At 47.5% G+C, this 22798-nt stretch overlaps 1 protein-coding gene across 1 annotated transcript; it reads left to right on the plus strand.

The window, feature by feature from the left end:
• Positions 1-484: 484 nt before the first annotated feature.
• LOC118119230 (sprouty-related, EVH1 domain-containing protein 2) lies at positions 485-21001 on the plus strand. The gene is made up of 6 exons (XM_035172985.2): positions 485-844; positions 13622-13814; positions 13895-14063; positions 14391-14455; positions 19026-19184; positions 19378-21001. The coding sequence occupies exons 1-6, from the start codon at positions 819-821 to the stop codon at positions 20164-20166; spliced, it is 1401 nt and encodes a 466-aa protein (XP_035028876.1). The 5' UTR covers positions 485-818; the 3' UTR covers positions 20167-21001.
• The last annotated feature ends 1797 nt before the right edge of the window (positions 21002-22798 follow it).

Raw genomic sequence — 22798 nt, forward strand, 5'->3', positions numbered from 1 at the left:
GGAACATGTCAGATTTTTATAAGAGAACAGAGGTGACATATCCGGAGGAGGAAAATAAAAGAGGGGGAGGTGGGGGCTGTCATGTATCAAGCTAGGGCCCCTACAGCTTGCAGCTATTGTGGGCCCTTCAGCCAAAATGTAGACCTACGTCACTGCTTCCGCCTTGCCACCCCCTCTCTCTCCCTCCTCCCCCTCTCTCTCTCCCTCCTCCCTCCCCCCTCTCTCTCCCTCCTCCCTCCGTCCCTCCCCCGGCGTCGTTGGAGCTACTCTGCTGCCTGCAATCCAACATGGAGTAGAGAGAGATGGGGCTCTAGCGGGGCCACCCCTCGGTAACAGCAGCAGCAGCGACATCGCGCTATTTTACGCACAACTGGCACCGGAGTCCTCGGCGAAAACCTGCGCCCGAGGACTTAAAACCGGAGAGTGTGTGTTTGTGCGTGACACTTGTGTGTCCGTGTGAGTGTGTGTGTGTGTGTTTGGGGAGAGGGGGACGCAAGGAGAAGAGCTGGATTCGGAGACTAAATTGTCTGTATCGGCGGCTGTGAAGGCGATGGCTGATTAAAGTTATAGGGGCAGAAATCCAGGGGGCATTTAGAGATCCGGGCCCAGACTCGGAGGCACCGGAGCGGGAAGGAGGACAGAAGGAGGAAGGTGGGAGAGGAGACGGGCGAAGGCGAAGCCGAAGAGCCGACACTCGCACAAAGGCGCAGGGGGGATTTATGCGGAATTGGAGACAGAATCCGAGGAGCCGCGGCGAAAGAATGACGAGCGAAAAGTATGCAACCGCCGTGGTCCCTCACCTGAGGTGAAACGAGAACATGATAGAAGAAACACACCCAAACGAGTAAGTACCACAGATTCCTGCTGCTTTTCGCTCTCGCGCTTCCACAAGTTGCAGATGATTGAGGGAACTTGGCGGAATGTGCAGCCCGGAGAAAACACACACTCCACAAAGCTGCTGCTTCTCGTGCGTAATCTGCACGTTTGTGTCTTTTAATGTGATTCCGCGGATAGTGTGTGTGTGTGTGTTTTTTGTGTTTTAACGCTGCTGGTGGATCAATGCGTTGACAGGGTTTCTTTTTCTGCCACGGCCCCCCCACCTCGGGAGGGAGAGAGAGAATGAAGAGGGGTGGGAGGAGGTGGAGGAGGGGGGGGAGAAGCGTGGGTGGATCGGAAACATTTTGTGAAAGGACCCGAGGTGAGGGCGCAGGGCCTGTTGCTCGGGTCCACCTTCTATCAACACAGGCCGCGCACACCGCGTGTCCGTGCCGCGCGCAGCCCGGAGACTGGGAACCAGCCGGCCGAGGCCACTGGGAACCAGCCGGCCGAGGCCACATCTGTGTGTTTGCTTCCAACCGAAGGGGGAAGTCTCACAGGATATGAGATATCCGATATGCCTCATCCGCCATCTCTTTCTCAATCGCCCTCATTTGCATAGGCTGCCGAGCTCCATTCATAAAAAACACACGGACTCGTCCTGGAAAAGACATTAACGCGAGTTTCTGTGTGGACGCGACCCGCGCTCAGTGGCGTGTGGTCCGGGGGGGAATCGAGCTGCTGGTGCCTTCGGGTGAAATGTGTCCGGTTCGGAGCCGCGCACCGTGCGAGGCCCGCGGACCCGCTCGCGTGGTACCGATGGGCCCGGGCTTAAAATGAGCTTCACCGAGAAGGAGCTGCGGATTCATGCGAGTCGTGTTGTTGTTCAGAGCTTTAAATACAGGGGCGGGTGTTCAATGTGCAGAAGAGCCTCGTGCAGACATGGTGGAGCTGCTCGGATCCAGCCTCCGGTCTCAGGAGCCCGCTCCGGTGCGCGTCAGGCTCCGCGGGGCTGTGCTCGGTAGCAACGCCCGCCTCGCAGGTCTCCGTCGGCGGGGGTGGAAGGGCGAAGGGCACCGGAAGGAGGGGAGGGGTGTTGGTGACGCTGGCTCATTCATAAAAGCCTCTAACCTTCAGCGCGTCCCCATTCATGAGCCACGGGCCGCTGCCAGGCCGGGGCGCGGGGAGGGGAGGGCCGTGCGTCTGGCCCGGGTCCCCGCCGAGCCAGCCCGAGTCAGACCCGAGTCAGACCCGGGTTAAAGCCCCCAGCTGCAGCGGGAGGAGGACAGGACCTGGATCTTTTGTTTGAGACACTTCCTGTTTTCTGTCTGTGTGGTCTTCTCCTGTGAGTCACGTGTCCCTCGAGCGGCTGCTGCTGCGTCAGACCCGGATTCTGACCTGAAGCGTTTCCATGGTGACAACGTGTATGGTCACTTTTGGCCACGCCCACGACGTACCCAAAAAAATTAATGGCGACCAAAAAAGACACAATTAAGCTTTTAAAGAGGCTCAAGTACATGTTTACAACCCATTTAAATCATAAACTATTTGTTTTTGGGTTATTTAAAATGTATATGTGGAGGAAACCTCTTCACCTCTTTGACAGAACGTGAACAACGTGAAAGTAAAACGCTGCAAAGCATGAAAATACAAATACAGGAAACACACAGATACAGAAACACGTTGCAAACACCTTTGCAGCTTTTACATGATTGTTTTTTTTAGCTAGCTCACTTAGCTAGCTCACGTATCCACAGTTAGACCACCTACCTTCAGGTACAGGTTCTGCAGGGTATCTGGATTAAAGTGAATTCCATCATCATCTCCCACAGACCAGTTTAACTCATTGCTATTGAATTTATTGTGAAGACAGAATAGGCTGAGAAGCCTCTAGCAGATGCTTTGCTAGCACCTGGAAATGCACACTGATGCTAATAACTCTTGACAGACACATGTCAGTTTATCTCTTGATTCTCTCATAAGGTTTTGGTCATAGCTGTGCAGCTGTGGGAAGTTTAAGGACAGTGAATTCACGTCTATATAAGTTTTAAAGACGTTACTGGAAGGAAGCAATCAGGTCGTTATCTGCTAGCTGGTGTGTTGTGGTTTTCTTTGTAATAAAAGCCTGACTAACGGAATGAGATGGGGTCAGGAAATGAGAGACACTCCTTAAAACCCTTTGTGTCGTGTGAAAGGTGCAGCAGTGAAACTTTCTGATTATGGATCTGGGGCAGAAGTTTCCGCATGGGGCCCCTCATCCACACATGCTCCCCCCCCACCACCCACCTTTAGATCTAATACCAACACGCCACCGCTCCACCTCCTCACATTTCTCTTTATACTTTATCCACATTTTATTATTGCTCATAAATTTGTCTACTTTCTGCTCCTTTCATTCTCTCATTCTGTTTGAACTCAGTTCTCAGCACATGTGCGTTCTGCACATCTGGCTGGCCGAGTGTTGCGACCGCACCATTTCCACCAGATCAGTGGGGGGTGAGGTATGAGATGACAAGTTGAAATGTGTTTTCAACATATTTATATGAAAATACACATAAATTGAGTTGGGGATATAAGTCAGTAAGTAGTCCCACTAAAGGGTCAACCGTAGACCTTTGCATGGGTCGCCTGGGCCGCGGCAGAGCTGCCTGTGGCTACGTCCACACCGTGGCTACGTCCACACCGTGGCTACGTCCACACTGGCTACCTCCATGACCAGCGATCACACTGGACCTTTCAACTCCGGGGCTTTGTTGTCGAACGGCAACATCTGAGTCATTAGGAAAGGATGAGTCACCGGCTTCTGTTAACTGATTGTGTTTTATCTGTCGTGACTCGACGACCAGCGGCGGATGCTAAGGGCCGCTAACGGTTACAGTTCCACCTCGTTGTCGGTACAGGAAAAGATATTTATGCTCTTTCTCTTCACTGTTGTTGTTCTTTGTTGGTTGTATTGTCTGTAATTAAGCAACCAACTGTAGAGAAGACAACCTGCTTCCTGTTTACACCGACACGCACAGTGGTGTGTGTCTTCATGTGTGTTTGTTTGCTGATGCAAAACTAAAATGCTCATCTGGACAGAGATCGTTTTAGTTTAAAAAATTGCGTTTTAAAAGAAAACGTGTTAGTGTGGAGTTTAATTCTATGTCCTCGTGCATGAGGCTCAGAGGTTGAGGCACATGCACCAGTTCGAAGGCCTCATCTGCTGAATCACACTTCATTTGTCAGTTTGCTCTCAGCAGGCAACACAATTACTGACACACACACATTCAATCTGTTTGTGTGGCTCTTTTTTTGGAGTGTACCTCCTAAACAAAGCTACAGCCGTCGTGTGCACAGTTTGGAGGATGTGCCTCTTGTCCTTCTGAGGACATTCACTGCCTGTTGTAGAAGTACAGGATCTCTCTCACACACACACATTCACTGCAGAGTCAAAACCCGAGCAGCGGATGTATTGATCTGGTGAGTGGTGCTGCAGGGTCAGCATGTGCACAGTCAGTATCGGACAGGAGATGCCCGGTGACATTCAGCTAAGGTCAACGTAGCAACGGAACATAATCCATCGCTGAACAAAGAGCAGCCATCAGCCGGCTCACACAGCAGCGAGGCGTTCGCAGGTCTGCATGTTCCCTGAGCAGGAGCGTTCTGTTCCCCGCACACATATTCTCCTCTGTTGGGAGATTTGATAGTGAGACGATAATAAACCTGACAGGTGTGGAATCGTGGGACAGTGGAGAAGCTCATTGTCAAAACGATGCATAATAAACAGAATATATTTGAGACACTGGAAAACGTTTCTCTGTTTTCAATACATCGTCTCATTGGTCAGGAAACTTGTTATTTTCACTCTTAGGGTTCGATCTAGTTTCTTAAAACAGAATAATCCTTTAGATTAGTATCAGGAGGGAAAATGGTATCGTAATATTTCCAGAGGACCTGGTTGTGTTATATAATAATCATCTGTTAGTACATGTATGTAAACAGATGGATCTCAATAAGAACCAAACAGGGGTTTCAGTCCTACCTGTGTCTTCTCTGGTTATTCTGAGGGACTGGTCTAAACAGCTGACATGTCCTGTTGTTGTTTTGGTTTATCTACAGTCAAATCTGCTAACTTGTGTTTCTTTGTATACAGTGTTTGCATATACTGTAAAAAGAGAGTATATAATTGTGATAAATCCGACTTGATAATATGGGAAAAGAGATGAATGGAGTCTTAGGGCAAACCGGCAAAGAGAAGGAATAAAAATAAAAAGATATATATATATATATATATATAAAAAGCAAACTATAGAAAAGGCTGAGTTCTTCTCCAATGTTTTCAGAGTTACAGTGGTGTATACATCTGATAAATATATGCAAATATATATATATATCCATATGATGATATATATGGAACCACAGATAATTAGCGTGACGTACGCTGTTAGCAACACACACATCACACACAAACATTTAATCATGCACACGCACACAAAGAATATCAACACACACTCCATGTCCACAGATGAACTTCCCTTTCAGACCCTTGGCATTTTCTCTCTTTCTCCTTCTGTACTCCCCCTACGCACACACACACACACACACACACACACACACACACACACACACACACACACACACACACACACACACACACACACACACACACACACACACACACATCATGTGGAACAGATCCTTGTTCACAGTGTTTCCTGTGTTTTACAGAGCAGCTCATCACTGGTTGCTATCCGGAGCCTTTATATAATGGCCTGTGCTGTTTATATCTGCAGACCAAACAATGGAGCCGGATTGTTTGCCTGTTTTTTTTTTACTAATCTCTGCTCATCAGCTGACTGGATGACCAAGATTATAATAGCCTGAGTTTTCATTCACTTCACTCAGTGTGTTCTTCCCTTGTCACACCAATGCACTGGGTGGTTTTTCTCTTCCAGCTCTTCAGTGAATGAACTCTGTGAACTTTTACTTCATCTGTAGTAACACGCTCAGGCCTTATACTCAGTTTGACGTTATCCTATAGTAAGTCTACGTATATGATATGCTTGGTATAGGTTGTATGTGTACAAATACTCCTGTACTGTGCGTTATGTGCCCTGTCGTTGTAGCTGATGACCCCTTTCTAATCCGTCTGTAACTTATATGATTCAGCTCATCTTACACCAGCGCCACCTCATATTACATTTAAATGAAATTATGTAGGACACATTAGAAAGTTGCTCCTCTCTTGTCCTGGTTTGTGTTTCTTATGAAGCTTAAGGTTACGAAAAGAGATCGGTGCTTGGGAGAACGTCTCCCCACTATCATTGCTCCATGTTTTAAATCATCACATCATGCAGAAGGACTGCCGGCTATCAAACGGCATCAGGAAGCGTCGCAGCCCGTCATGTGTAGTGGTAAACACTGTGCATCGGTATGTTTAAACAAGGGAAGCCCTGAGAGAACAGGCTTCCCAGTGTTCATTATGCAAACCGTGTTAAGTTGGTTTGGTGCCCCGGAGCCGCACTACAGGCCGCGCAATTACAACAGAAACCATTGACATCCAACAGTTTATGTAAATGGTGAGATACCTGATCAAACATGCCGCGGTTGACGCTGCGGCGGACATTGATCACAGAGAGCGTTGGAAAGCCCCTCATCGGTTACATTTGACCCGGCGCGCTAAGTCTTACACAGTGTAAGAGGATACGAGGCATTATCGAGGCTCTTGTTTGGCTTTTCACTCGCCTGTAAGAGGTTTACAACCAATCAGCTTATTTTCTGTTTGGTTTCCACCTCAACAGAGAAGCAGGGGCGGCAGCGTCGCCTTAAAGACGATGGATATCATGTGGGGACGCAACACGATTAAGATCTGAACAGTTTCGTACAAACTCACATATCCCAGTCATTTTAGATCCATGATTAATTAGACTTGATTCACTTTACTGTGAGTTTTAATTGCTTGAGATTTGAGAAAAATTGTCTGTGGCACAATTCATTCAAAATGATTTACTGCAGTGACACTGTTTTGATTTGATTTGTCTTATGGGACTTTCCTTTACTACAAAACCTTCACAAATCTGACTTTGTGAAGGTGTAAAAAAAATTGTTCAAATCTTAATTTACATTTACACGTGTTTAAGATTTGTTAATGTAAACACAGATCTGTAAATACGCAAATCCACAATGTATACTGATGACTGAAAAGTCTTGTGTAGTGTCCCCAATGAAGTGCTCCACTTGGTACACTTCCATGTAGTACAATGTGTACACAGTACACTCACTGGGGTAGTGCATGTATTGTGACAAGGTGTTGTCTCAAGTCAAATATGGTTGCAACAGGAGACAAAGCAATTGTTGCCCAACAAAATATCTATTGATTGCTTTGCTCACTTGACTGAAAAATCTGTGTTTTACCTTCTTGTGTGTTTCAATGTGTCACGTGATGTGGAAAACGTGCCTTCATGGGTTCAATGGTTCACCTCTGACAGACACCTGCAAATCCACGTGCAAGGTGTGTTAACCTGATGTGGACATTCACACATGCTTATTACTCTGAGCAATCAAAACAATTAAGACACCCAGAGATATTAAATTAAAAATTAAGAGATAATCAGCAACATTTTTGAGTGGCTGGAGTTTGCACTTTAGTGTTGTAACCTGTCTACTAAGATATGTGTATGTACACTATCTTTTTGTGTATTTTCTGTTGTCCCAGTATCCGATGTGTCATCATTCAGAAGAGAAACCAACAAACTAACCAAGGCTGAAATAGTCACGACTGTAAAGCACCTCAGTCACTTCCTGATCTCTACTGACAGGACATGTGCTGTGTGTGTGTGTGTGTCTGTCTGTCTGTGTGTGTGTGTGTGTGTGTGTGTGTGTGTGTGTGTGTGTGTGTGTGTGTGTGTGTGTGTGTGTGTGTGTGTGTGTGTGTGTGTGTGTGTGTGTGTGTGTGGAGTTCCAGGGAGAGGCGGACCGTGTGTGTGTGTGTGTGTGTGTGTGTGTGTGTGTGTGTGTGTGTGTGTGTGTGTGGTTTTGTTGATCAGGCAGAGGTGTGGCCAGTCCTTCCTTATCAGAGGAAGTATAGCCGCCCTTATCACACATGGCTGGGCTGCCCTCACTGACCCTTCTATCAGTCACACATGAGCTGGATTCCAGACCTGATGTCCAGACGCTTCCCAGCCCCCTTCACTGGTTCATTGCAGCACTGCTCCACACAGTCCACATCAGGCCTCTGCAGGATCCAACTAATCTGTTCATAGTTTCTCCCAAAACGCTGTAAAAAACACTGTTTGTCTCAGCTGCAGGTCCGTGGTGTTTTCCTTTTTTTTTTTTTGTAGACAGAAAACCAATGTTGACATGGCTCACAGGCAAACTAAAGGAACAGATGGAACTTAAGAGTTCATTGATGGAGCACTAATGTGGCTTGGCAGCGACTCTACAGGTGTGTGTGCTCCACCCACACCTCATTTCCTGATCATGACACACACTTGTTTGCAATGTGTGTGGTGAGGCATACAAATACAAAGTACAGTCCGGCCTATACAGATTTTTGTGGGCCGATATTGGGGCCTAAAAAATGAGATTAGAGATACAGATATATTGGCCAATATATTTTGTTTTGGTATTTATCAAAGCCTTGTGAATAAAACCTAATATATAGAACTTGAAAAGGGTTAGGGTTATTTCTTTAAATTTCAGTACGGCAATAAGATGCAGAAACCAAGACATCTGTTATGAGATGATAGAGAAATGTTTATTCCTCTTTAAAGATGTAGACTTTCTGCTAATTTGAGCTAATGTGACAGATGTACGTTGAATTCCAATGAACAGAAGCTTTTTCCTCGTAGTGACGATCAGAATAAAGAAAAACCTGAGAAAACGTAAACATCCCTTCTCCTGTATTCTGCCTAGTTTTTATTAAAGCAGCCATTATCAAAATGTTAGTTTCACAAAACAAAACGCTGTTGGTGAAATAGATTTTCCCAAAAGATGAAGCCACAGATATTTATCACTTTTATCAGAAGCGCTCAGCAGGCGGTGGAGAACAAAGCAGAGCGACCAGGACGCCGAGCATGAGACAAAGCGAAAGCTCCGTCTGCTCTTGTGGCTGCCGGATGTGTAACGAGATAAGTTTGCTGACACATTGGCCTCAACAAGGTTGTTATGCATCAGTGTTATGATAATAGCTTGTTTCCGCTGCCCCCATGATGATGCAGATACAGCTTTATCATCTGGAGGGAGATGAATATAGAGGCTGCAGTGAGCTCAATGAAGCGTCGAGGGTTCGTTCTGTTAAACACAAATGTAAAAGCTCACAAGTCTCACAAGGCGTTTAATCAGACACGTGGATTAAAGATGTAAAACAGGTAATAGTAAAGTGTTGGCAGTCAACCACAGTATATTGCCTCTGGACGAGCGGAGGCCAGACACACCCTGCTCCTTCACCTGCAGGTTGTAAACAGCTCGTATTAAATCAGAAGAGGATGTGATGCATGGGTTGCTGCTCGTTCCTTATCAGTGAGGTGTTGAGTTTCCCGATCTTTCTTCCCAACTGAGTCATCGTTCTGCAGCTTCACTCCCTCATCCCACCGAAGAAGAGACTTTCAGACATGTTTTTCAGTCTAAAACCTGCTGCAGTTTAAGCACCTGATGATTTAAAATCCCCTTTTTTGAAACATTAAGCAACCACGGTGTTTGTGTATATAATTAAAGATTGTGCATGTGAATTATAAATAGAGTATAAACCACCTTTTCTCAAAATAGGCGTCCCAGTCCCTTTTTCAGCATCGGCACCTCATGCAACATTCGTTTGGACAGAATTAGATTTGCAGTTCCCAAATGTACTGTATGTGTGTGTGTATGTGTGTGTGTCTGTGTGTGTCTGTGTGTATTTCTGCCAGAATGTGCGGTCACTCCCAAGTGTATTAAAGTAGCTTGTTGCTGCTGGTTGTGGCCGTCTGTGTGTTCCAGCCACAGATTACAGGGCCTGTCGGCAGGCGAGGTTCTGAACACGGGTCACAAGACAAATGTGACGAGTTCCTCCCAGAGAGCCGACAGCCCGTGGTGTGTATCTTAAAGCACACGTGCTAATGCAGTTCACAATTTGGTGTTATTCCTGTGTGTGGGCAGCCGGGGTGTGTGGTTGTGTGCGTGAACGTGTCCAACGCATGTTCTGAGTCATGATGAACCGCTGTGGAGCTTTGATATAAAACCTACACTGTGGATTTAGAAACTAAATATGATTCAGTGTTTCAGGAATGATCTCATTGGAAGACGTTTGGTTTAGAGCTTTCTGATCTTTGTCACCCTCTGTTGGTGGGTTTCCTGCAACTGCTATTTTTTTTAATGGATTTTAAAAACCTGCGTATTAACAACAGATGATAATTTGTCGCAAAGTCAAGCACGTCGTGAGTTTTCCTCTCAGACCTTTCAAACACGTTCTGAGGCATCTGGGTTGTTTGTCGGTGAGAATCCATTTTACCAGAGATATCTACTTTTGTCCGAACCACAGTTTTTTTAGACCAATCACCATTCACCGTGTTCCTAAAACAACAATGGCGGCTCCCAAGGATGTTAGCATAGACGCTGCTGTAGCGTAAGTTCCCCAGTAGCTGAACTCTTCATTAAGAGACGAGCATAGAGCGGCACTGAGGCTTCTCTCATTGGAGAAGATCGTTCCACTGTTTTCTCAACAGTGACGGACGATGATCGAGAAACAATTCATCCAAACGCACTTTCTAACAAAGATCTCCTGAACCTTTGTGTGGAACTCAACATCTTGTGCTTCAGGTTAAGACAATGTGCCAAATACTACTAATAAGAATAATCTTTATTCGTATAGCACGTTTCCTCCAGGAAAGTCAGCTCTAAATAAGTTATGCTCACCTGCACTAAACCTATGACATTGGTTTATTAGTCTATAAAACTAAAGATTTAGCAAAACTGTGCAAAAGATAATCTTTCTTTTCCAGCTTATTTCAGTATGAGGAAAATGTATCTGCATAACCAGCACATTAGTTCTGCAGATACATCAGTGAGCACAGAACTAGGTCAAGCCTATACTCTTTATATATATACATATTTATTTATTTAGCTTTAACTTCTTCAACTCCAGTAAAAGCACCAGTAACATCAGTGAGTGCTGGAAAATATAAATAGATCACTGACATTTCTATTTTGATTTTCCTTTTATTTCCTTTGCTGCCATTCAGGTTTTCCACGTGACCGAGGAGCGACCGAGCGACTATTCACCTCCTTTTCTTGTGGTTTGGCACAAGTCATGAAACGCTCGTCTTCCTGTGAACTCCAGTCCGACAACATTCTTACTCCTCCAGCTATTTCATTTAGGTCTTTTATACGTCTGCATTTAATCATACGTGCTCAGAAATGCTTATTTAGGCAGGTTTGTGTCTTTAAACACAACAAGCCTTTGAAATCTGAATGGAAAAGAAGGATTGTGTGTGTGTACGTGTGTGTACGTGTGTGTGTTTACGCGAGCAGCACACACATCTTGTGGGTTAACCTGTGGTTCCTTTCTGTACGGGCTGTTTGTCTGCCGTCACCCAGTCAGTCTGTCATTCAGTCAGTTTTATGAATGTGTGTGGGCGGGAGCTGGTGAACCGGTTTTGCCAGCTCAGTGTGTGTGTGTGTGTGTGTGTGTGTGTGTGGGTCTGTGTGTGTGTGTGTGTGTGTGTGTGTGTGTGTGTGTGTGTGTGTGTGTGTGTGTGTGTGTGTGTGTGTGTGTGTGTGTGTGTGTGTGTGTGTGTGTGTGTGTGAAATCCTTGGGACTGTCTGTAAGCTAATTATATAACAACACCTCTCTCATTCACTCCCACTCGGCCGGCCTCCCTCCTCTCTCTTTCTATGTTCCTCTTTCTCTTTCCTCACACACACACAGTTACATCCTGTTGTTGTCGGGTCGTTCACTGTCCCTGTGGGGACGGCTGCTGTCATGCTAATGCCTGAGAAAGTCTTGTGTCCTGCCTCCTTTGTTGCGTCTCATCTTGAAGACACTGAGGACCCAGTTGACTGCGGGGGGGAGTTTTTGTCATGTATTGTTTTGTTATGTTATATAGACTGAAGTAGTATCTGAGAGTGTGTATAAGATGTGGCTGCTCCGCTCCACTGTTCCCTGCCGGTGTAAATCATCATGATTTACTTTATCCATCTGTTCATTAACTGCTTTGTTAAAGTGATTAAAACGTACGAACAGACTGAAGGATAGTGGATTACTTTTCTTTAGGCCGATACTGACTCTGATATATTTTATATGAGTCAATACAGCGTGGTAAAAGCATATTGTAGTTGTTGTGTAGTCCTGCTAACTCTCCGACACACTGACAAACAAACAGAACTACATCTCTGACTGGAATCAAACTGGGATTGTTGTGATTCCATGAAACCAGCAGGTCACCCAACACCCTACTCTTCACAGGTCACCTCAGGGAAAGCTGAGGTGGTCGCCCATGACTCATCTTCTCTACTTCAGTAGATGACGGTTTAGACAGCAACCACGTTTATTAAATACATGTAATTTACTATTTTAAATAGAAATTCAGTTTTCTTTTTCAAAATGATGTCCATGTCTGTATGTCGGGGGGGTGCCTGTGCTATAAACACCACAGGAGACTCAGTTATCAGAACTAGTCATTGATTAATCTCCTGGTCACGTTATTTATTAACCAAACGATCGTCTCACGTTGGAATTCTTCTCTCAAGGATGTTTTTTAACAACAGCAAAGAGAAAACAACACAAAGCTTCATTTACATGTGAAGCTGGTGTGTTTGTGCTGACTGGTCCCAACACCTCCCACCTCGGCGCAGCGAGCAGCGAGCGGCGGGCAGAGTCGTGACTTGAGACGCCCTCAAACATTCTGCCCGTGTGTGAATCCAGCTCTATAATAAACTGCTGTGGCATTAACACAACCCTCAGACGTCTGTCGGAGGAGTTACAGCTAAAGTTTGAGTTCACTGGAAGTTGAAGGCCCAGTGAAAAATCTTTGTTGCCTACAGAATTGTGTTTATTTTATTTTGAAGGCATAAACACACACTTACACACGTCGCCTCCTTTAATGCACGTTTGTTCTTACGAATTCTTGGTATCAACACGATCGACATTAATTCACAGAAAGTTATTTCTGTTTGTTTGTTCTGTATAAACGTGGAAGGATGAGTTTGCTTCTCTGCATCTCACCTGATACAAACTGGTTCATACTGTAGAAGAACAAGAATCTGATCCTGGATCTGTTTTTAATATCACTTCAGTTGTTCTATAAGTTCAGCTGAAGGTTTGAAGTGTCTTCATGCAGTCGAAGCTGGTGGTGCAATGATCTGCAACAATACATGATTTATATGCTTTTAAAAGATGATTGATGTGTCTTCTGTTAATTATACTAAGAAGTTGAGCTGCGTGGAAATAATATTAAACTTAGTTTGTCAAAAATAAATGTACAGTAAACTCTGCCTGTGGCTCTTTAGAAACATTTCTGTTTCACAGGTCATGTGACTGAGGCTCCTCTTGGACCCCAGCTTCAAAATACAAACAGGGAAATTATATTTTCATTTGCTTTTTTAATTTTTCAATATTCTTTTAAACGACCCCAGAAACGAATGACATCAGTTGATGGAGAAGAAGTTACAAACGTGATTGTGCTTCATAAACCAGACACACACACAAATGGTCAAATTGTAAAGTTATTTAATCTTCAGTGTTGGTTTTATTCACATTTCAGTTGAAGTGTGAAGTGTTTCAGTCCCAACTCGTATAAATCACATTTACATTAGAGTCATCTCTCTGATAAATCCTCTCTCTCTTCTCCAGTGACAGCTACATCGTGCGTGTGAAAGCGGTGGTGATGACGCGGGACGACTCGAGCGGCGGCTGGCTGGCCCAGGACGGGGGCGCTCTGAGCAGGGTGGGGGTGTGCCGCCTCCTGCCGCCGGAGCTGGCCCCCGTGCCGGCCTCCTGCAGCTCCCAGTTCCTCATCCGCGGTGAGCGGCTACGGGACAAACAGGTAAAACCCACGACACTCACAGCTCAGTGCAGAGGTGGAACATGCGTGTGGTGCTAAGACGATGTGTGTCCAACAAACAGGTGATCCTGGACTGTCCCCTGAGGAAGGACCTGGTGTACACCATAGCAACGCCCACGTTTCATCACTGGAGGGTGGAGGACAGGAAGTGCGGCCTGTCCTTCCAGGGTCCAGCCGATGCCAGGGCTTTCGACAGGGGGGTGCGGAAAGCCATCGAGGACCTGGCAGAAGGTGCGCTGGCCTGAAGTGTTAGAGATAGATGATGTCACAGATCAGGGACGACTTAGAGGAGCTGCTACAGACGAGAGACATTCAGGCTTAGACTGTGTCTTGATGTCTTTCCCATAGTTCCAGTAATGTTAAAGAAGTTTAAATTAACAGGTGCAGCATGTTGTGCATGAAGATAACAACTAACTTATCAAGAAATAAGATGAGGACAGAGAAGCTGGAGGTTTTATATAAGTTCCAGGTGTAGTCCCTTGGTCCTGTGGAGAACATGAGGTGGACTGATGCTGCTCTGCTCCGTCAGTAAAGTGTTTCTCCTGTTCTCCTCCTCAGGCTCCACCACCTCCTCTACAGCACTCCAGAACGAGGGCGAGCTGGGGGACGACGACGTCTTCACCGTAAGATATTTTCCTACATTCACGTACGATCGCAGTTTGAATTATGGGTAATGGAGGCCTGTCTGTGTGCTATCACCTGATGTGGTCTTATTATAAATCCTGGTCCAGGTGGGTTAGATATTTAAACCCTGTGTGGACAGAAGTTAAATGCCTGACTGACTTTTCTTTTCTTTTCTGTCCAATCTACTTCAAACATTTTTCTGAAAACAGCACCATTTAAAACGATATACACCTTGTAATATACTAAAGTAAAAAAATAAAGAATAAAGTAAGAAAACTAGAAAATGGATGAATAACTCTCTGGAATCCGGTAAAAGATAAGTTGATTTCTGCAGCAGCACAATGTGACGTCATGCTCTGAGCTGCTGTCGGACACTCGCATGGTCCAGGTGCACATTCCTGGTCCACTCCTCTGCAGCAGGAGCAGCTCCTCCTCAGTTCACGCTCTCAGCTCCTCCTAGCTCCTCCTCAGTCATGCTCAGACAGCGTCAGAGCAGCAGCACCTCAGATCAGTTGTGAAATCCTGTGAGTGAGTCGTACAAACTGTGTTCTGGTGTCTGATAAATCCTTTAAACACATGAATACATTACACCGGCTGGACTTCCTGGATCAGGTTTCATCTACCTTAACCAACCAGCCCCCCCTGCCTGCTGCAGTTGCCTCTTGTGTGGTTGCACTGTGGCTCAGTTAAACCAGTACTTGTTCAACATCAGTGAAATGGAGGTTTCAGGCCCCGGGGGTGAACCGTGGCTCCACTTCACACCGAACAACTAATCAGTCAAAGTCCCCAGAGTCCAGCACGTCTCCGAACTGACCTCATTTCATCCACTTAGCAGAAGGTATTTCAGCCCGGGACCCACTTCCTGTCACAGATACCTGCCCCGAGTGAAGTGTGTGTTGTTTGTGTGTCGGGGGGGCCTCCCTACCTTAAGTTAGCATGGACCCTCCCCTCCCCCCATGCTGTAACGTGACACCAGGAACAGCAGGCAGGGTCACAAGGTCACTTCCTGTATTCCACCACCTCCCTCTCCTGGTGACCCTCACCACCCCCACACACACACACACACGCACACACACACACTACCCCCAACACACACACACACACCCTCCTAGTTGAGAACGGAGCAGCTACCAAACTAGCAGCTGTTTCCCAGCTTAGTGCAGGGCCGGTGATTTATGAGAGGAAGTGCCTCATGGTTCATCTTTGACTTGAGCTGTCTGTAAGGGCCAAGACTAATAGGTGCTCTGCTGGGAGTGTGCAGCCACCACGGAGACGCATAAAAACACACGAGGAGGACGAGAGGGGCTGGGCCCCGTCGGGGGAGCATCAGGTTTTCAGGAAAGTTGAAACTGAGGCAATCTGTTGGTGAAGTGTTGCTCGCAAAGTCGTATCTGCTCTTTTCCTTTTGGGTCAAATATCTACAGAAGCTCATGATAAAACAAACACTGTGAGATATACTTCTGAAGTGTTTTTTCATATGTATTTCATTGTGTAATTTCTCTCTTTGGATGAGTCATGCTTGCGTACATTTCACACGCTGCAACCGCTGACTGTTGATAAAGACGATGTGTCTCCATTTCATCTCACTGTACAAAGTGAAGCCTAAATATCCAGGACACTGGTTCTTGTCCTATCCACTAACATGGAGGAGTCCTGGTTTATGACCTTTACTGCAGCCAGCCACCAGGTGGCGATCATGTTTTGGCTTCACTTTAAAGCAGCTCTCATGTTGTCCATCTTTATATCAGTCCGTGGTTTTGCTGTCTTCTTCTATCTGATCATGATAATCTGTCCTAGCAGTTCTTGTTTTTGGGGAAAACAAAGTTTCACCATTTTGCCAGAAGTAATTAAACACGATCTTGGGCAGCACCACACTTTGAGTCCCAGGTTAACAACTGTGCAACATGGATGGATTCAGTTCTGCTCGTTCCTCTCGGCCCGTTTTAAAGAGCTTTCCTAAAGTTAGCGGTAGAGTCTGCACGGCGGGTCGTCGTGGACAGAGGGAAATGCTGCAGCAGATTTACAGCCTTTGGGGGGGACAGGGGGAGGATGGAGGGAGGGAGGACAGCTAGGATGGACATACTTCCCTAAATTATTCCTCGTTGGGCAAACCTAAACTTAACCCAACCCTTCCTCTGTCCCCCCCGGCTCCTCTCTCTGCCTCTATTTTGGCTCATTCACGACTGGGGGAGTGAAAGCTATTGAAGCAATTCTGGGCTGGTCCCAGGGGCGCGAGACGGGCCTGTTGAAGGATGGATCCTCCCGAGCTTTCAGTCGGGACATGTTTTGTGTCAGAAAATAACTTGAAATGCCCTCTGTCCAGCCCCGGGCCAAAATATATAGAGAGGATCTCCAGAAATATAAACTCTCCCCCTCGACTCGTCTGTCCCTGACTCCTCATGTGCAGCAGAAGGTCTGGTCTGTGTTTTGAATTAGTTGCAGCCGCGGAGGCCAGAGTCGGACTGGTTTTAAACCGTATCGGCTCCTCCTCCCGGTAATGTCTTCTCCAGGGGGGTGGGGCCAGGAGCGGAGGCAGCATTTTATGTTATTTTTGGCCGGCTGCTCTGAGGGCTTTGTAAGAAAGCTGGGGGAAATTCTCAGCATGGTGGTTTCCATGTGGGGAGCAGGATATAATAGGGATAGCTTCAGGAGGCAGACAGACACACACCAGATCTGGGTCATATAACTCTGGCAAATAATTCATGGCGTGGGTTTAAGGTTGGTTGGAGCGTCGGACGTTTGCATGTGCGGTGAAGATGTTGTCGATGTCTCAAGATGTCGAGGGGCGATGCGCTACCTGACATTGACCTGTGGTTACACCACGATAAATAACACCGGGGGTGAGGAAGGACTTCAAACTCAGGAGCTTCACACCAGACTGATAAATGCAAACATATTTATTCCACCTGACTCTTTGTTTGTTGGTTTTTCAGCAGGATTATGCAAACACTACATTTCCCTGAGTTCCAAGGGAGGATGGTTAGCTGGTTAGTTGGTCTGCCAGACTGAAACATCTCAACATTTACTAATAGCGTTGGTTATCCCCTCACACTTCCTGGAGGCCCACCATGAGGTTGGTGTCTGAGTTGAATGCAGAAAGTTAAAACCAGTAACAGCTTCCCGGCTGAACCACCTGAGCTACGTGCTTTTGTCTGAGGACATTCAAACACCTGGAGTTAGGTTTCCTGTCTGTTTTCAGCCTGACAGGTGGAACTGCTTGTGAAATGAAATCACATCAGCGCCGACAGAAAGGCAGCTCAGAAATCCCACCGCTGCTGAAAGCTGCTGGGAGAGGATGTGAAATTCAGCTGGGGCCAAACTTTTCTTTGATGGAAGTCCGTGGAAACATTTATTGAGTATAGAAGTTTCTGTGACTCAGTTTGCTCTCACACTCAAAACACTGAGGCCTCGTAGCTCGGGCACGTCTCTCACGTTCCAAACGCTCAAGTGTTTCTCTCTCACAAAAACACCTGAATATGTGCAACTCACATTTCCAAGATGACACGAAGAGACAAGAGACAAGAGACAGGAGGCGTGCCCCCCAGTGTGCCTGTCTGAAACCCGTCTATCTGAGCGGCCTGACTGCCTCGTGTCTGGCCAAGCTTTGAGTTGGAGTGTAGCCCTCGCAGCCTTTAATGGAGGGGGGCAGGATACTGTTCACACATGCACACGCACACATAGGATAGGTGGAATGTGTAGAAAGTGAGATTGAGGGGAAGAGGGCAGGTTGCTGGGGGGGGAGAAGGGGAGAAGACTCAGGGGAGAGGCCACAAAAAGGTGATACTGGGAAAAGAGACACAAACATGATCATGAATCTGTCTGAATAACTCGTCTCTCCTTCAGCACGGAGAGGATTCAAAAGGTGAAGGTCTTTTACGTCTCTTATCAAATATGATTCTCCTGTTTCGTCCTCTCTAATGTGAAGATAATGTGTTTTATTTCATTGATATAATCTGACACAACAGTGTTGCAGTGAATCCCTCGTGAAGGTCATAACGTCCAGTTTGTGTTGAAACTGTTGAAGATCAGTGTTGTTAGTTTGTAAACTGTTGTGATGTCAAAGTGCTGCTGCAGGGTCAGTTGAGGTCCGTCCCCGTTTCAAACACAGCAAACAATAACTACTTGATTTATTTGATAATCGGCCTTTTTCCGGATGTCAGCTGCGTTGACACATGACGTCGCCTCGTAACGTTATTAACTGGAAATGTTGAAGACACACGGGATCATCAAAGGCTCCGTGTTGCCTCCACCTATGTTAGTGGCTAATTGGATTTAAAAGTTGAATCTCACTTGAGGGTCAGACGGTTTCTACGTTTCCTGAGCGTCGCTGAGGTTTTATGGCAGATGTTGTTTATTTAAAAGTTAAACTCACACAATGATCCAAATGTGGCTCTAGTGGCTCGAAAAACAGAACTCGCGCTTCCTGTTTTCCCGATCAGAGCCGCGCCGATGCTTCCTGTTTTTGTTTGTCCAATCGTGGCGTCGTCTCGCAGTAACTGTTTGTTTGGTGAATCCAATCAGAAAGCGACGCTCAGCCTGCATCCTGTGTTTGTTTGTCCCCGTCCACAGAACACCACAGACAGCTCATCCAACTCCTCCCAGAAACTGGAGAGCTCCCTGCAGCCGCTCGAGTCCTCGCCCCTTCCGCAGAGACACAAGTGCGTGATGGGACATCGCCACGACCTCCACGACCCCTACCGGCTCTCAGACCACTACTTCTTGGACCAGGTGAGACAACGTCAATGTGAAACCACACAGCTGCACTGAGACAGTGGGGGACCAGGTGCTCTCTACAACATGAGTCAGATGAAAACTTGGACAAATACATTTTTGTTTATCATTTTATCTGTTTAACATTCTTATATTTAGTTGACGGCTCAACTTCCAGCTGCGTTAAAGCTTTTTTCTGTTTCCTCCTCAGCCCTTGTCTCGGCTTCCTCGCCACGTCACTTTCCAGGAGGACGAGGAAATCGTCCGTATCAACCCTCGGGAGCGCAGCTGGGAGCGAACCACAGAGCGCCACTATGGACGCCAGTCGGACCGCCCCTGGCTTGGGGGCTACGAGGACTACCGCCACGCCACCGTGCGGGACAAGTTCATCCAGATGGACGAGTCAGAGTCCTACGTCCACTTCGCCAAGACCGAGTCGCAGAAGCACGACTACACGTACCCTCTGGCACCGGCCCTGTCGCCATCAGACTCTGACCCCGCACTCGGACCCTTGACCAATAAGGGCCATTGTGGCTCATATCGCCACGGCTTCTCCTCGGTTGTGCATAACCAGCCCCGCTCTTTCCTCCCGAGCTCGTCCCCGTCCACCAACGGCGGGAAGGGTCGGAAGGAGGACGGGGTGGAGCGCTCACAGTGCGAGCACTGCGGCGAGGCGTTTTACATCTCAGACAACCGAAGGGGGCGGTGCCAGGATGCTCCGGACCCTGTGCGGGCGTGCGTCCGGCGGGTCAGCTGCATGTGGCTGGCAGACACCATGCTCTACCACTGCATGTCCGACCCGGAGGGGGACTACTCAGACCCCTGCTCCTGTGACGGGGGCGAGGGCGGCGGGGGAGGCCGGTTCGGTACACGCTGGTTAGCGCTGCTGGGCTTGTCTCTGGTGGCGCCCTGCCTCTGCCTCTACCCGCCGCTCCACGCCTGCCACCGGGCGGGGCTCACGTGCGGGTGCTGCGGAGGCCGACACAAAGCAGTGAGCTGAGCCGCCGGTGCCCGGGAACCTCTCGGAGGAAGCGACGAAAATCTAAACCCAACGCAAGCACAGGGAAAGGGAAGGATGGGGAAATGCACAGAGAGGAGCAGCGGCCCGACCGCTCGCTCTCTTGCCTTGGTTTCTCTGGGTTTCTCTACAAATTCCAGACACTGAAATAAGCCAAAAAAAACTATTGGTGCATTTTCTATACGGCCTGGGAAGATAAGCTCCCCCGCACGGCAGACAGTTCTCTCACCTCTTCACGTGGCCATTTCATGCTCTGTTTCTAGTGAGAGAGCACTCTTTTTCAGGGGGCCTTTTTTATAGCTGACCTATATGTCATGTATCACATATGCAGGTACTTTATACTTTGTACACTGACTCGGCGTCAAAGAACTTGAATTGTTTCTTCTTTTGTTTCTTTCTCTTCTTTAATGTACGCGTGGCCATTTTGTTTATATTCTATTCCAATATCAGGCCCGCTCGGCTCAGCTCCAGCTACCAGAGAAATCAGACACTACACCTCTTCATGTGCGACTCTGTGTGTGTGTGTGTGAGTGTGTGGATTGTGTACGCGCATGCTTACAATGTGTGCGGAGGCCTTCTGTTGTCTGTGCTGCAGCTCACAGTGAAGCTCATGTCGTCCACGTCGCGCTCCACCCTCGACGTCCTCTTTGTTCCCTGAAACAAACGTGGTACTCGTCTTAATCTTCTTCTAAAATCCCAAAGATTCATTGTTATCCTATTTATTTTCTCACTGAATTGATTCAGTGGTTGATTCGTGGTTTACTCACTGACCCGCTCGGCCCGCTCGGCCCGCTCGGCGCTTCGGCTCCGCTCGGCCCCGCTCGGCCCCGCTCGGCTCCGTTCGGCCCGCTCGGCCCGCTTCGGCTCCGCTCGGCCCGCTCGGCCGCTGGCCCCTCTCGGCCCGCTCGGCCTCCTCTCGGCCCGCTTCGCTCCGTTCGCTCCGCTTCGGCCCGCTCGGCCCGCTTCGGCCCGCTCGGCTCCGCTCGGCCCTTTCGCTCCGCGCTCGGCCCTTTCGGCTCCTTTCGGCCCTTTCGGCCCGCTTCGCTCCGCTCGGCCCGCTCGGCTGCTCGGCCTTCGGCCGCTCCGTTCGGCTCCAGCGTCCGGCTCCATGCTTCTCTCACGTTATTCTAACAGTGCCTAAACCACCTGAACCAGGAACTCTCTCAGAATCAAAGCTTAGAACTCCCGTCAGTCTTTGGGCTGATTTTACTTCACCACTTGAAGCATTGTGAGATTTTACGGCTCTGATTTCCTGTTTGCAGAACCTCAGCCCGAGTCCGAGTCACACCAAGGACTGAAGCTCGTCCGGAGAAAGCGCTGGTGCCTGTTTTGCCTTAAGATTTGGAGCCTGGCTTCGAACGTCTCCCTGTCTGCGCTAATTGTTACGGCTCCGAGCAGTCGGCCTCACGTACACTCTCAGAAACTTGGTTTAAACTATTTTTGTAATGAATAAGGAACTTTTAATACGGTTCTGACCAAGTGAGTGAACTACGGACTCTGGTTTGCCTGCGATGTACAATCAGCTCCCCTCGTCCAGCCCAGTTCTCCAGGAGCAGCCACCAGTCACATGTGGAACTCCAGCGTCCGGCCTGATTGGTTCACTGGTTCAGTGAATCACAAACAGCCGAGAAACGCCTTTCAACAACTGGAATCAATCAAATCGGCTCCTGGAAGAAAATATCGCCAAGTTAAAATAAATATGTTTGACCTTTGACGTGTTTAATGTCACCACAACACTTTTTTCGCACTAAGCCAACAGAGCAAAACTTGCTCTAAAAAAAAGAAGCTAACTTTGGCTAATTTGCACTTTCTTTAGCTTAGCTTAGCATAAACACTGGACACAAGGAGCTAGCTCGGCTCTCTCCAAGTGTAAATAAAAGTCCACCGAGCAAAAATATCTTAAACTGGTTAGAAAACGTCCAGACGACGTTTCAGCTAAGCTAAGCTAGTTTTAATCTTGGCTACTTCTCAAACTCTCAAGTTCCTTAAAGGTCAAATTATTCAACTGTAGATAGAAGATCAAGTTTGACAGTTCGGGTTCGAAGCTACGATTTAGAGCTCAAATGATGTTTATTGGTTCACAAGTGAAGACGTCGAATAGGAAATAACTAAAAGCGTCGGAGGAGAAAACTAAAGCGGCGTCGCCTGCTGTTTGAGTGACACTACAGCCGACCAATCACGGCCTCACAGCTGCAGCACACTAACCGCAGCTGCCCTGGTTGTTGGTTTCATCACAATTAGCTTTATTGAAAAGGAAAAAGGATGAAATATAAAACCCAGCAGGACATCGGTCGGGTCCCGCGGGAGAAGAACGTCCAGAAGAAGCAGAAACCCCGTAAACATCCAGCTGATTGTTGAGCCGAGGAAACGTCACTTATTCAGTGTGGTTGAAGTTCAGGACGCTGGAGGATGTCCTCGTCCTCCTTCCTGCCCTGGTGGTGTCTGTTTCACACGTCCTGTCCCGTGTACCAGTTTGAATCTGTGTGTTTGTGGCACATCCACTTCCCCCCCCACCCCCCACCCCCCCATCTCCTGCTCCTTGATCCAAAGCTACTGGGATCAGCTGAATCCTCCATCACACGCTAACACCTGACGATGATGTGACGTATCAGGG

This window comes from Hippoglossus stenolepis, chromosome 12 (genome assembly GCF_022539355.2).
Source record: "Hippoglossus stenolepis isolate QCI-W04-F060 chromosome 12, HSTE1.2, whole genome shotgun sequence".
Taxonomy (NCBI): domain Eukaryota; kingdom Metazoa; phylum Chordata; class Actinopteri; order Pleuronectiformes; family Pleuronectidae; genus Hippoglossus; species Hippoglossus stenolepis.

Coding starts and splice junctions, on each gene's coding strand:
- LOC118119230 (XM_035172985.2), top strand. CDS start 819: ATGATAGAAGAAACACACCCAAACGA. Junction 845..13,621: donor GAAGAAACACACCCAAACGA/GTAAGTACCACA, acceptor TCTCTTCTCCAG/TGACAGCTACATCGTGCGTG. Junction 14,456..19,025: donor GGGACGACGACGTCTTCACC/GTAAGATATTTT, acceptor CCCCGTCCACAG/AACACCACAGACAGCTCATC.